Source organism: Chlamydotis macqueenii, chromosome 2, assembly GCF_036417535.1.
Source record: "Chlamydotis macqueenii isolate bChlMac1 chromosome 2, bChlMac1.mat, whole genome shotgun sequence".
Classification (NCBI taxonomy): Eukaryota; Metazoa; Chordata; class Aves; order Otidiformes; family Otididae; genus Chlamydotis; species Chlamydotis macqueenii.
Window position 1 is genome coordinate 62,651,214 of NC_141557.1, and position 15,430 is coordinate 62,666,643.

At 36.0% G+C, this 15,430-nt stretch overlaps 1 protein-coding gene across 2 annotated transcripts in view; it reads left to right on the top strand.

Moving 5' to 3' along the window:
- The window catches only part of RECK (reversion inducing cysteine rich protein with kazal motifs), a 75,880-nt gene that overhangs the window by 38,262 nt on the left and 22,188 nt on the right, over positions 1–15,430 (top strand). Inside the window, exons 1-8 of one of the 2 annotated variants that reach the window (XM_086743117.1) lie at positions 3,125–3,231; positions 7,771–7,804; positions 8,680–8,877; positions 9,234–9,501; positions 10,997–11,176; positions 12,140–12,352; positions 13,118–13,254; positions 15,287–15,427. In XM_086743117.1, the coding sequence (XP_086599243.1) occupies position 7,804; positions 8,680–8,877; positions 9,234–9,501; positions 10,997–11,176; positions 12,140–12,352; positions 13,118–13,254; positions 15,287–15,427 (1,138 nt within the window). In that variant the 5' untranslated portion in view covers positions 3,125–3,231; positions 7,771–7,803. Of the gene's footprint in view, positions 1–3,124; positions 3,232–7,770; positions 7,805–8,679; positions 8,878–9,233; positions 9,502–10,996; positions 11,177–12,139; positions 12,353–13,117; positions 13,255–15,286; positions 15,428–15,430 lie in introns of those variants that run through there. The other variant, XM_086743115.1, reaches the window with a different exon arrangement.

The window sequence follows — 15,430 nt, forward strand, 5'->3', positions numbered from 1 at the left end:
TCTTCCAAGGGTAGGCCATAGGATTCAGAGCAGTGGAAAAAAACCACCCAAACGTCAAGCAAGAGGTGTCACAAAGTTTGAAGTTGCTAAGTGGAGTCTCAGGTTGTACAGTAGCAGAATCACATTACCATTGATCTGCTAGCTTTTCACAAGATTAATTTAAGGTGCTTTTTCTGCTGATCATATGTTTCTAGATTACTTTTACTGTAAATGTTTATGAAGCTTGTTATTCTTCTAATTTGGCAATTTTACACATTCAAGAAATTAATAATGTTGTAATAAGCTATTCATTTTTGATCAGTACATTGAAGATTGTGTGTCCTATTAAACATTTTTTATTTTCAAGTAGCACTGCATACAGAAATTGAAAAATTTAACACAACTTGCTGAGTATTTTTGAGTGTTACTGAAATTTACTTTATTTGCCTTCTTTTGAAAGATTTTATTCTGATAGTCCTTTTTCCTATCTTCTGCCTCTCAGATACTTATTTTGTCATCTTAATTTTTCCTCTAGTTCTATGCATCGCAACTCTTTTATCTTTCACTACTTCTTCCAGCTTTCTGCTTTCTTGTTCATCATCTTCTAAAAAGAAGGTAGGTAATAGTCAAAAGAAGAAGAAAAAAGAAGTGGAGACTCTATGGATTGTATGTAGGATTTTCTGATTTTCCTTTTTTTTAGAAGTTTTGTGTAAAGTTTAGATTCATTTTTTAAAAAGACCACATGGGAATACATGCTTGGAAGAGTAACTGAAAATAGTTTATAAAGCTTGAAATAAGCTCTAAAGGCTTTTAGATCACTTTTCTTTCTTCTGTGCATGGAAAGAGTAATACTGAAATTTCCATTAGATCGCAGATCTTGAGTCTCTGCGCTGCACACAGTGAGTTCACTTTCTCTGCACTTTAAGGACTCCAGTTCTTATTTCATGTGTACTAAATAAGACATTCAAAATTCTCTAGTTAATTGGCATATGAGAGCTTTGCTGCAGCTGAGTATTATTAACATCTCCCGTGTGGTAGAAATGTAATTGGAAATGTTGCCAGTTATTTAGCTTCTGCTCTTAAAACTATTTTTGACATATGGTAGTAAACACTTTAGAGGTCCCTGAACTGTTTAAAGGTATTTTTGCTCTCACAGATTTGAGCACTCTTTAGCTTAGTCTGATTTTATTTTCTTAAAGTTTTTAAATACAGAAACTTCAAATGCAGTGCCCGCAGCTTCAAGTGCTGTAGTAGGGATTTGGAAAAGTATTCACTGTGCTGCAGTATTGGCTTTTCTGGGGTCATATCATCCTGCTTTATGCTGAGGTTTTAGTGAGTGCTGGCTACCAATTAGTCCCTCTGAAAAATGAAGTCAGCAGTTTTTAGCTCTTATCTAATTGTGCAGATTACTCAGAGACAATAGATTATAATTCAGGAAGCTGTTTAGGACATCATTTAGGAGAAGGGTCCAAAACAGTTTTAATGAACTCCTAAGGCACATGACTGTGTGTGGCCTCTGGAAGTACTACTTAATGAATTCAGGGTGGACTCTGACAATATACTGCGTATTGTAATTAATATTATTGTCATCTTATCTGCTAGTGCTTTTTGTCTCTGTTCTCAACTGTTCAAAGGTTGATAGAACACTGAATAATTTTGCCACAGTTTAAGTTCCAGTGATTTTGTTCTACCTTACTGTGCAAGTGTTGTCACTTCTCTACTGGTTTACATAATTGAGGAAAATCTTGGCCTTACTTGTAATTACTACAAGTTTTTAAAATTCTTAACAGATATGCACCGTCATTTGAAACTTCAGCTGACTCCACTAAACCTTTTATTGCTTTCTGACTTTATATTCTGTTGATAAATTCAAATATTAGATGAAGTCAAGGAGAGATTAACAGGACTTTCATTGCTGTTCTCATAGGAGTGGAGCATTTTGTTTCTTAGTGTATTTGTTAACTGTAGGTAATACTTCTAAATTAAGATGGCCTTAATTGGATAGGATCTATATTCAAATATTTAACATGGTTAGATTGCCCAAGACAAAAGTACTAAACTTATTTTTCTGCCAGACTTAGTAGAATACAAATACCATGATAATTTTTAGGGAGGAAAATAATCTTTGATTTTTAGCAAAATGCTCTTAATTTCTGGTGTGAAAGAACAGCTTTGCTGTTGCTTTTCATTCAAGACACAAGAGGCAGCCATTTAGAAAAAAATGTGCTTATTATATAAAAGTATGCCTTACAATGCGGAAGACTTCTTCCTTTAGCAAAATGTTCTGCTCTATTTGTGTTTGCATGCATGCATTTTTGGTTTTGAGCCGTTACCTGCAGCTGATGAGCTCCAAAAAGAGCGAAACCAGTTAGGTCCTGCAGTACTGGCTAAAATCTGTGAGGAATACTGGACAATATTATCTGCTGGATAAACTTCAGTTGCCTTTTTCAATTTCCTTAACATCAAAAGATCTTTGAGACTGTTTTCTTTTAAGCATACGTGGTTGTGTTGCCTGTGTCTGCCTGCCACTTTCCATTCCTTCTGTTTATAGTCTCACTGGCTTTAAATACGAGTTTCAGCAACATTTGGTTTTAAAAAGAGAGAAGTCTGAAAGATGAGATTAATGCAAAGTAAAACAAATTATTATATTTGAGTTTTATAAAGTTCAATATTGCCACCTTTTTCACTTAATATTTTATTCACAAGTTGAAAATGGAGTATCACACTGTGTGTCTACACAGTGTTGCCTTTTTATCCTCATTTTCCCAGATCTTGATTACTTAGTGCGTCCTTTAAAGAGAACATCCTTTTCTAGTCTTTGGGGTTTTGTTTTTCCTTAACCATGTCTGTTTTATCCTTCGCTTTGTTTTCTCTGTTTCTCTCTTCTGACTGTTCACCAGCAGATTCAGAAGGAAGCTTGAGTGGGCAGAAAAGCTGCTGATTTCTTAAATAAGAGTACTACTTTACTAGCGATGGGCATTAACCTTGTGTTCTGTAATGAAGTTATGGTTAATAATTCAAATCAGACTGACTGTCTAATGCTGTTAGCAGCTTTATTTACGAGCAGGTGACTACACGCTGATTTTTTTTTTTAAGATTCTCTCATGTCTGTATAGATACACTCACCACATGTGTACCTGTACTTTCTGGGAAACTGAATAATTATCCACACCTACATGAAGAACAAATTCAGCACCCTAACTAGCACTGTATTCTGTGGTGGCTACAGGCACTACAGTTTCATGAAATATAGTGAGTTGCTTTAACAACTCAGTGCAGCTGAAATTCTTCCTACTGCTTCCTGCAACTGCTGTTTTTCCACACACATTCTCTCTCTACTCTCCATACAAATATACTCCTTGCCTTACTCTGTCTCTGGCATCTGGCAGGCCCTTCTAAAAGATGATGATATTTAAAAGATTATAATATCTAAAAGATCATTCTGTTATATTCTAACTTAGTATTATACCTGTTGAAAATGCTGATAAATTCCTAGGAGATGAGAAAAAGCAGTTTTCAGCAGGGTTACTGAGAAAAATCATGAAAAGATTGTTATTATCAGAGCTGATGTAAAGGCATACACAACTGGGAACCGGGATAAAAGAGTTGAAAACAAAGTGGAAAAAAAAAGTAAGACTACCTCCTCTTAACAGAAGTACGATCATTATTACAGCGGTTCAGCAGTCTGTGGATCTATAGGTTCAAAATACAGAAAGATTATTTATTTTCTGCTTATCCTGCCTGTATAAAATTGGTGTGTAGAATTACTGTAAGAAGGTAATTATGTCTCAACTTGAGCCCTTCTTTAGAGGAGGAGCGTTGGTAGACCATAATCTTCTCAACATTCTTCTTTTGTGTGTAGTTACAAAATGCAATCTGAGCTAATAGGGCTAGTGACACTATTATCCCTGAACTGCTTTTTAATAACTTCTTTGTAATATTTAACTTTTAAATAACATGACAATTTTTAGCTGAGTTTATAGCAGCATTGCATCATGATTCTAAGTGTTGTTTGTGCTGACAAAGTCAAGTACTGGGGTATAACTGTGAGGTACAGACTTCAGCCTTTTCAGGAGCTTCTACTGTCCCACTGCATTAATTAATAAAGTTACAGTGTTGCTTTCTACCTGGCTGGTTTGTATGCCACATTCCCATGCTTGCTACAGGGTGGGTGTGAAGAAGTCTAATTTCAGCAGCTTCTGTGGACCGTCAGTTTTGGGTCAGAGTGATGTTGTGTATGGCAATTCCAATGTGACAGTTGTTTCTTTTTTTTCCGTACGTGGAATGTCCCAAAGAAACCACTACACTGAAAGAGTGACTTTCTGATAACCATTGTCTGGCATCCGTAAGAGAAGGGTGTAAGGTGCTGTAAAAATGATGTCAGCCTTTAAGCAACAGTATACATCAGCTCTTTACAGGTGTAGGATGATGACTCTGTTTACATGTTGTTTCCATGAGTTCTCTTGCCCCTTGTCAGTGGTACACGAATGAGTGACAGGATTTTTTTGTGGGTCATAAAAAGGGAAAATCTGAAGTAAATCAGATTAAAACTTCTTGCTGGGCTGAGGAATGTTGCTGCAAATTCATTCTCAGTCTCAGAGAAGTTATGCAGTACCTGTGCTCTTGGGAGAAAAGATTTAAAATTTGTTAGAGGATGTTAGAAAAATGAAAATACAATGTCTAAGATTTACACATGATCAAAAATACAATGGATGAGATTTTGGGTGTTGCTTTATGTAAGGGAGACTTCTGAATTTTTGTGTGAAGTGTTCTCAGTAGACCTGTGCTTTTATTCGTGATCACTAATGGTAAGTACCTGGTGTTCATGGAAAACTAACTTAGATTTTCAAGTTAGATTTGTATTTATTCTCTCAGAGTCATTATTTCAGTGCCACATCTGTCATGGTTTACCCATGGTTTAAATTAATTTGTAGCTGCAAGTAAAAGAAAGTGACACTGCTCACTACAGTATTGGGACTATCCTCTTTAAAATCTTTCATTTGACTGTTAACATATTTCACTATCCAAAAAAATATATTATTCAAAAGATTGTATAATTGTGAGACTGTAGAAAACAGGATTGTGGCATTACGATTTATATGACATAAAGAGTAACTGGCAGTTGGAACTTGTGATTTGAATTACAGTTACAATTTAAATTAAGGGCGTGATACAAACTGAAACCTCAAGGGTTGAGGCTTTTCAAATCTAAGTTAAAATGTGAGTCTTCCATGTTTTGGTACAGTAGATAATTCTTTTGGCTCTTTAGATTTTCATCAGAACTGTCTGTGCAGGAATACTAATTCATTTGAATGCTAATTCACGCATAGAGAGCCAATCTGTATTCTGAAGTGCTTACTCTTAAGTGAATAACAGAAAAGAGGATGAAGATAGCTATGAAAATGAAGAACAACATTTTAAAGAGAGTTATGTTTTTACTGGGATACTTATAAAATTTTCAGGGGGGGGGAAGTTTTAAAAAGCAAAAGTGGGATTGTAGAATTCTCTGGTTCTCTAGTGGAATACACATGCTCAATGGCAATGAGCACTTCAATGAAATAAGAAGTTGTGACTCTGTAATATTTACTGACTCTGGTGTCAGGATTTAAGATATCTCTGAAGGTAAGTAGGTAAGGGAGAGGGTGCAGAAACTGTGGATTATGTACTGAAGCTGTCTACTAGAGATGAGACTGCCTGTTTGTGCCATTCCTGTGAACAAAGATATGTTCTGTATTTACCCTTCGCAGTTCAGCATAGCTGAACACCAGCAAGCTACTTAAGACTAAATCCTCAGTATTCAGATGTTGAAGTTATTGGTATTTTTAGGACTTAGCCACTGGTACATTGGATCACTTGGATATTTACTTTGCTGTTTTCTGTAATCCTACCTAGACTGTAGGGGGGTGGAAATAAGGATGCTGCCAAAACAGATTGATTGACTAAAATAATTTCTGAGAAGAAAGTGAGTAAAGAATATGAATTGAAAAACAAACTCCTGGAACAATCTGTAAGACAAAAAAAAAATTGAGATGATTCCTAACACATTTGTATTTTCTTTAATAATGTAACGCTTTCATCTGTTTGCAGTAGTACAGATTTTCACAAAAATACCCCAACAATTATTGGGGATACCCACTTCTCTGCAATGCAATAAATATGAGTAACTAACCTAGATGAACAATTTAGTGAACTACTGAGCTTAAGTTAAGTCTGCATTTTGAGGTCTCTTCATTTTCTTATGTAGAGGTAGTAGCACATCTGATATATTGCTGCAAGATTTTAATCCCACATTATGTTTGTGGATCAGTATGAAAAGCGTTTCTGTTTTCTTCTCTAGATGCTGTGTAAAACACAAATTTGTTTAATGATGGGGATAGGGGAAATGAAGGAGATCAGGAACTTTATGAAGATGGGGATTGTGTTTTGTCACTATGTTAATGTATTTGATCACTTCTTATAATGTGGTCTGACAAGTGTGGAGGGGGAACAAATTTATTTTTCACAGTCATATTTTTTTTTAAATCTTTGATAATTGGCAACTACATTTTCGAATTTCAACCTTGAAACGTCATCTTTTCACGGAATTCCAGAAAGCTTATATGTGGTATCTATTTTTTTAAGAAGAAATGTGCTTTTTCAGTGTGGAGAAGGCTGTGGTTGATTTGGGCAAGAGTTCAATAGTCTTGAGCGAGGTGATTCTGCCCCTCTGCTCTGCTCTGGTGAGACCTCACGTGGAGTACTGTGTCCAGCTCAGGAGTCTTCAGCACAGGAAAGACACGGACCTGTTGGAGCGAGTCCAGAGGAGGGGCACAGAGGTGATCAGAATGCTGGAGCACGTCTCCTATGAGGACAGGCTGAGAGAGTTGGGGCTGTTCAACCTGGAGAAGAGAAGGCTTTGGGGAGACCTTATAGCAGTCTTCCAGTACCTCAAGGGGGCCTACAGGAAAGATGGGGAGAAACTCTTTAGCAGGGCCCGTTGTGATAGGTCAAGGGGCAATGGTTTCAAAATAGGGGGAGATAGATTTAGACTAGATTGGAGGAAGACATTTTTTACGATGAGGGTGGTGGAACACTGGAACAGGTTGCCCAGAGAGGTGGTGGATGCCCCATCCCTGGAAACATTCAAGGTCACATTGGACAGGGCTCTGAGCAACCTGATCTGGTTGGAGATGTCCCTGTTCCTTGCAGGGAAGTTGGACTAGATGACCTTTCAAGGTCCCTTCCAATGCAAACTATTCTGATCGCTCTGTAGATTAGACTCCTCTGAAACAAAACAGCAGGGTGTATGTGTTTCCCTTCTTCTGTCACTTAACATGTTGTATATGCCCCAACTGTACCCTTTGGCTGCAGTTTGAGGGAGTAGTTAGCATGCTTTAGCTTGTAAGGTATATTGTTATGGAGTTAGTTTGTTGAGATTTGCATGTGCATCTGTACAGAGTTCTTTTTTTTCACGTAGAATCTTTAAAATTATTGTCATAAAAAAAAAAACACACACATGTTGGGACATCCTATTATAGCATGCTGTTTTTAAGTTAGTCCAGGAAAGTCTTCCTATTTACTTGCTTGAATATTTATCTATTTTATTATGAGTGCACACAGAACTCAAGTGACCTCTGATCTTTTCATTTCCTACTTTCTATGGTTTTGTATAGTTCTTTTGTTTTAATCCGGTCTAACTGGAACAAATTATAACAAAGTTAGATTTATTAGCTCAATATAAGAAATGACTAGACACTTAAATATTTATTTGAAGTTTTCTTGCTTGTAATGCTATTTTTGTTTTGATTTCAGAATGCTCTCTTTAGTTGTATTAACAGAAATGAAAGTAAGTATCTAATGAATTGTTTGTCTTTTTTATTTTCTTTTATATTGTTCTACTCTTTTTTCTCTGAAATGGAAGAAATTGTGTTGGGTATACATATACACAAATCTCATGGATTCAGTTCCATAGAAGGACGAATGAGATGCATAAATTTTCTTGCTCATGTGATAAGGGGATTGGGTTGTTCATATAATTTATATGAGTTTTTAATTTGTGTATTTGTATTTGTTTTTTCTGTCCTATTTTGATGATTGCTTAAAGCTCATTCCTTACTTCTGCTTTGTTCATTTGATGAGTGTTAAGTAACCAAATGCATAAATGAAATCTTGCACCATGCAAGTGCTGTGTTGCCTGATCTTAGTCTTTATAAAATGAAAAGAAATTAGTGTCTCAGAATTAATTCTATTGAAAGTATTTCTCAATAATTTAATAATTTAATAACATATAAAAAATGGGTGAATCACAATACCACCTGTCCATTTTTTTGAATGAGTTTTAGTATACTTAACTGTTAATGTTTGTCAAATAATTCCATTATAGGACAAGTCTGGTTACCTTAAACAAGAACAAAATAGCTGAAGATAAAATTCAGCTGGCTTGCTGGTGTCTGGAACTTGAGTTCAAGATGGCTTTAGGGACTTATTTTCTGCAGCCAAAGAAACAAATGTAATTTGGCTAGTTACAGATATTCTCGGTCATTCTGTAGACAGAGATAATTTTAACAGAACACAGAAGAATGTCTGTCTCTTCCCACCTCCCCCCTCCCAGTAATACCTTGAACATCATTGTGTGTGGTACAGACATGCCCATTTCTTCATTTCTCCCTGTAGGAACCCATAGATTTTTCTGTTGTTTGGGTTTTTTGTTTGTTTCCACAGTGGGGTCAGTGTGTTGCAGTTATGCAGGTCATCATACAAACTGTCGGGAATATTGTCAAGCAATTTTTCGGACAGACTCTTCTCCTGGTCCTTCACAAATTAAAGCAGTTGAAAATTACTGTGCATCTATTAGCCCTCAGCTTATACACTGTGTGAACAACTATACGCAATCATATCCAATGAGAAATCCTACAGATAGTAAGTACAAAAAATCCTTCTTTACTAAAAGCTATTAAAAAATACTGTGTTATTGTGTAAGTCTATTGTATAAATTGTATTGATATATTTCTGTATTGTAATTGTAAATATATGAATTTATATAATGATAATTTTTTTGGTAGGTGTATTATTGGAGTTACTTTTTTAAAAATTCTGTGTGTTGGTGTTGACTTCTTCTAGAGTTGATTCTGTTTGCACTTAAAAGAAGCAATGTTATTTGAGATTATTTAGCAGGAGGGGAGCCTCCTTGTGGCACGTTTTCTTTGAGGGCTGTTATGTCATGCGTCTTGATTGTTGTTCTGTGCTTGATCATTAACTTTTTAATTTTTTAACAGGTTTGTATTGCTGTGATAGAGCAGAAGACTATGCATGTCAGACTGCTTGTAAAAGAATTCTAATGTCGATGAAAACAGAGCTTGAAATTGTTGATGGACTTATAGAAGGCTGCAAAACAATGCCTCTCCCTCAGGATCCACTTTGGCAGTGTTTTCTTGAGAGTTCAAGATCTATTCACCCAGGAGTCACTGTGCACCCTCCACCCTCAACAGGCCTTGATGGAGCTAAGCTCCATTGCTGTTCTAAAGCAAATTCTTCCACATGTAGGTCAGTATCTCTCTACCTTCATTTCCAGTTGTGAAAATGCTTCAGAATTTGTCTTATATCAGACCTTTGCTCAAATGGTGGTATGTACATCAAATAGAGTGCTATGAATTCTTAGAAAAAATACAGGTTTAGATCATCAGATAGGTGTCACATTCTGTCCAATACTTACTTTGTATCTCAAAACATACTGTTCTATGGGAGGAATCACGCTTTCCTCACATTTAGCACTGGCTCGTTACAGCAGACACACTGAGTTAGTGAAACCTGTACCTTACTTGTGTTTGTAATAGCCAATATGGCAACAAGGTGAAGACACCGTAACCAGAGCTAAAGAGAGCCAAGACACCGTAACCAGAGCTAATGAACTGCACAAACTCTCAAGTACTTGGTTGCTGCACTTTACAAACCTTAGCAGTATTCCTTACTAGATGCTATTCAGATTTTTGTCAATGAAAAATAAGTTAGGTTATTTAATAATTAAATAATGGAACTAACTATTCAGACATTTGAAAAAAAATAAAACGGTTTTCAGCAAATAGTTGCATGCTTGCGAATAACTGTAATTGGAACATTTTTAGAGTGGTTATCTCTGCACTTTAAAAATAGATCATTATTGCATTTTAAATGGATCAGTATGTCAAAATAAGTTGCGAACATTGATTTTTGAGCTGTTGCTTCCTTTTATATCAAAGTTGCCAGTAACAAAACAACAGATCCTGCGTGCAGCAGAATCTTGTAATGAATTTAGTAGTAGAGCCATGGCGTTACGTTATTTCTTAGAACATTCTAGCACAGAGCAGTTGATGGATCTTTTAGTTGCCTGCTTTGACAATGAATACTAAAAATGGATCCTTCCCTCATGTTTTCAGTATGCAGTAGACTTTAATAGTACCATGAAGTTCCGTACCTTCAGTTGTGATGGGAACAGTTGTAGTTTGTAGGATGTTGCTGTGAACAAAGTGACTTGGGTATTGCTGACACCAGGAAACATCTCAAACCCAAGCAACAAACTGTACACTTGTTTCAAACAGGCTAAAAGAAGAAATGTATTTTGCTTGCCAGTCATTTCTGTAGGAGGAGAGTATGTGATTTGAAGTTGAAGGATTGAATTAGGAAGTTGTTCGTTATTCTATATATAGATTTATAACAAGTAAAATTAGCTGGGCTAGTTCTCACCTCACAGTCATTAGTTCAGGTTTCCAGCTATTACATTTATATTGGATATTGCAGTTTTACGTTCTGAAGTCTTCCAGTCTTACTAGCTTAAAGATTTGCTAGCATTCTTAAGCAAAACTGGAAAACCTAGAAAACAGTGAAGTGAGGTTATTTGCTTTGAGCACAACATTTGGATACTCCTGTAGACTTTGTGGGTGCTAACGCAGTCTTTTACAGTGAGTGTAGACTGTTGTAATCAGCAGAGAAATTATAGGCTTTGCTGTATCTGAACAACTGCTGTTGTTTTCATTTTATTTGCTTTGTCTATAATTTTTTTCAGAGAGCTCTGCACTAAACTTTATAGCACTAGCTGGGGCAATTCACAGAGCTGGCAAGAATTTGATCGCTTTTGTGAGTATAATGCAGTTGAAGTTTCCATGTTGACCTGTTTAGCAGATGTACGAGAACCTTGTCAGCTGGGCTGTAGAAATCTTACTTACTGCACTAATTTTAATAACAGGTAGGAGAGACACACTGAATATTTTATAAAGGAATTCCTCTACTTTGATTTAAAAAATAAAATAAAATGTTGTTCAAGTGTATTTTAAGATTGTATGTATCTGTCTGCAAATATTTTTTTAGGTAATTTAAAAATAAGTAGTTTTTCTTTAAAATAAACTTTTGGAAATGTTTTTAACAACAGATATAAAAAAACTTACATGAATAAAAGCTAACTTACGAACTTGTAAAATTGTCGTTATGTATTAGCAGCATATTCCTCTGTCTTACTGTATAGACAAGTAAGCCATGATTACTGAAATGTTGTGTATTATAAATAAGGTAAAAATGCTTGTTAAATTTAAATGTTGCTCTTTTGCAAAATTCCTTTTATTTTAGAGATATTTCTGTGGTTTTTTACTCCATAAGGCAAAATACATGATTTAAAAGTGGTGTCTGAATTAATAATTGCAAGGTTACAAATTAAATAGTTTGAGTTTAAAAAAAATATTTAAGATTTTGTTAGCTGTTACAGATCTCTGGCTTTTCTTTGAAATGGTATACAGTGGCATGAGTGTTATGTGAGTAGTAGAATCACATATGTGATAGATACAACCTGGGCAAATATAAATGATAAATCAACTTGCATTAGTGATTCACCAGGAAACAATCACACAGATGTTCAAGATATTTAAGATATTTGCTTTTAAGTCAACTTTCTTTAGGTAAGAAAAATTTAAGTGATTTTTAATCTAAGAGGTAGAGGTAAGAAGGGTGTTTCAACTTTGAGTCTTAAAGAGCTTATTTTCTTTAAAGGCAGAATTCAAATTGATTTTGATCTTGCTTAACTGTGGAAGGGTTTAATTTCTTTTATACCGCAAAAAGCAAGCTATATTGAGGTTGTAGAATTCATATGGTGAAAGGTAAAATATGTGGTGTTTTCTTTTTCTTGTATACATGCCATGTCTTAACTTCTTCTTTTAAGGCCAACAGAACTTTTTAGGAGCTGCAATACTCAATCAGACCAGGGAGCCATGAATGACATGAAGCTATGGGAAAAAGGGAGTATTAAGATGCCATTTATAAACATTCCCGTACTTGATATTAAAAAATGCCAACCAGAAATGTGGAAGGCAATTGCCTGCTCACTGCAGATTAAACCTTGCCACAGCAAATCTAGAGGAAGTATTATCTGCAAGTAAGTACTGGGTGAGGGGAAAAAACAATTTAGAGGTGCTCCTAAGGATTTTAATGAGAGCTAAAAAGCTACTGTAGGACTGTTTGACTGATGTTAAGAAAACATGGCAAGGCAAACACGGAAGGAATATGACCTTACGTAGTTGCCATTGCTTGAGTTTCCATCACTGTAAATGGAAGGTGCTTGCCTGTTAATGAGATGGATGTATATGCTTCCACTGTAAAATCAATTTATTCTTGTGGTTTTTTTGGCTCTCTGTGGTGTCTGTAAAACCTTTATTTTTTGGTTTTGAGACCTGCTGGTGATTTTTCAGCTGACAAAAAAGGTCTGAAAAAAAATTAAGTTTATTTAAAAAAAAAAAAATTTTGAAAGTAGGTGATTGGATAGAAGAGAGACCAGTTAATAGTACACGTAGTGAGATAGAGTTCAACCCATATTAGACATCGGTAAATCAAGGAAATGCCTGATCTTGAAAGATACATGCATATGATGCCATAGCAAATAAAGATCACGAAGCCCAAAGCAGAGAAAGAGTTGCAAGAAGAGAAGCAGTAGTTCCTATCTTTGTGTCACAGGTTTGTTCCTCCTCCTGTATGTAAAATGTAGCATATACATATATATAGATTTATAAACACTCTGTTGTGAGGCAGACAGGGGAAGTTGTGGATTCGAGGAAGGGAAGAGTATGGAAAGAAATGCTTTTCATACAAGACCTTTTTTCTTCAAGTAGTATTCATGAAGCTCTGTTTGTTTATTTATCTGAAGATCAGATTGTGTGGAAATACTGAAGAAATGTGGAGATCATAATAAATTCCCTGAAGGCCACTCAGCTGAAAGTATTTGTGAGCTCTTATCCCCAACAGATGACTTGGAGAACTGTATCCCTTTGGATACATACCTGAGTAAGTATCATCCATTTTATTTAGCATATTAGATAAAATCAGATTTTTCAAACTGTCATAGCTCATTCCATTTATTCCTTCTTATATTGGGTCTGTGTGGCAAGGTTGTTTTGGTAGCAGTGGAGGCTGCAGGGGCTGTATGGGAAGATGCCAGGGACTGCGCTGTGCCAGACAGCCAGCTCAGCAATGGGCCCACTGTAAGCCAAAGCTGAGCCACTTAGCATAATTTGTGGTGCCTCTGTGAAAACATGTATAAGAAAGAGCAAAAAGTGCCAGACAGGTGGAGGAGAGAAGGGAACAGGAAGAGTGAGAAACAACAGAGGTAGCACCAAGGTCAGAGGAGCAGGAGGAGAGGAGGTGCTCCAAGGCAGGGCAGATATCCACAAGGCACCCTGTGGAGGACCCCGTGCCACAGCAGGTAGGTATACCCGGAAGGAAGCTGCAGCCCATGGAGAGCCCACGCTGGAGCAGAGGAATGGTATGAAAAAGAATGAGCAGCAGAAAGAAACTGCTGCCTACTGACCATAGTCACTATCATCCCCCACCCTTCCCAGTTCCCACTGCAGCACTTTAGGGCAGGGGGAAGGTGAGCTTGGGAAAGGGAGGAAGAAAGAAGTTGCTTTAATGTTTGTCTTTTGCTTCCCGTTACCTGCATCTATAATTAGATACTCATTTTAATTGGTGATAAATTTAGTTAGTTTTCCCCAAATCAAGTCAGTTTTGCCCACGATGGTAGTTCTTACACAATCTCCCTGTCTTTATCTCAGCACATGAGTTTTTTCTTCCCGTTCTACCTGTTTTCTACCCCCATCCTGTTTAAGGTGGGAGGATTGGGTGGCAGTTTGTCTGTTAGCCAAGGCTAACCCACCACCCTTCTCTTTTGGGAACTTCATATATTCAGTGCAAGTACGCTAATCTGTATCATATAATAATCTGGCTTGCTGAGTTTCAATTATTTTTACCTACTTGAAAATAGACTAGTTAATCTTACTTTAAGAAAACTCTGTTCAAGAAGTCATCTCACGTGCCAAAAAACTACTATAATAGTAAAACCAATAGCACTATTTATTTACATGACAAAAGCTGGATCTTGCTTGGGAGGGCTGATCTCAAATAAATGTCACTTAAACAATAGCATGATTTAGAGCACAATTTCTTGATGTACAAAGTTACACTTCTGCCTGCTCTATAAGATCTTTTCTTTAACTGTGCAATTAGAATAATCAAAAACCAAATTAACTCTTGGGGCAACAGAATATGAGTTTAGTAGGTATATGGAAGATTAAGTTTTTGTGACTCTGTTTTCTTCCAGCACGTCTTATCCCTTAGTGTGGAATACTGTGTTAGTAAAAATTTTTTTTACTAACACTTAGTAAAAATTTCATCTTCGTTCTAGATTTCATTTAATTCTTTTTACATTATTTTCCAGATCTGCTCTACTCTGTTACTACTTCCCATTGCATATTTATCTTTGTGGGATTTAGACCTTTTCAGCTTTATAGGATTTATCCCTTTTAGACCTTCTTCCAACTTAAATTTTGATATTTCCAGAATCCTGGGAACTTTGAAAATAGTAAAATTTTTATTAGTAACAGCTGCATCTGAAAGCATACCTCAACAAATATGTTATTCCCAGAGAGATGATGTATTGAAGCTTTGGGTGGTTCTTTCCATTTAGCTGCTGCTTTTCCATGTTGTCTTCCCTTTCTTTAATCTTCTTATAGGAGAACATTACTAGTGAGTTAAAGGGAAAACAAAAACAAAAGTTTATCAATGTTACCAAACTTGAACAAAATAGAGGAAATATATTTTGCTTGTGACTAATCATCTGGGTCCTTATTTCCAGGACTGAGGACTAAACTTTTGAACTATCTTGTCATGTCTAGCTTCCACAAGTATAGTTAAAAAAATAAAAAATATTTCACGGAATTATCAAAAATATTCTTTTACTGAACGTAATAAATGTCATGCTTTACTGAAGAAAAATAAAACTCATTTAAATCAATATAAGTGCTGTATATTCTGTTTTCAGGCCCAAGTTCTTTAGGCAACATTGTAGAAGATGTTACACATCCATGTAATCCGAATCCATGTGCAGCTAATCAGTTATGTGAAGTAAATAGAAAAGGATGTCAGTCTGGAGAGCTGTGTCTTCCATATTTGTGTGTGCCAGGTA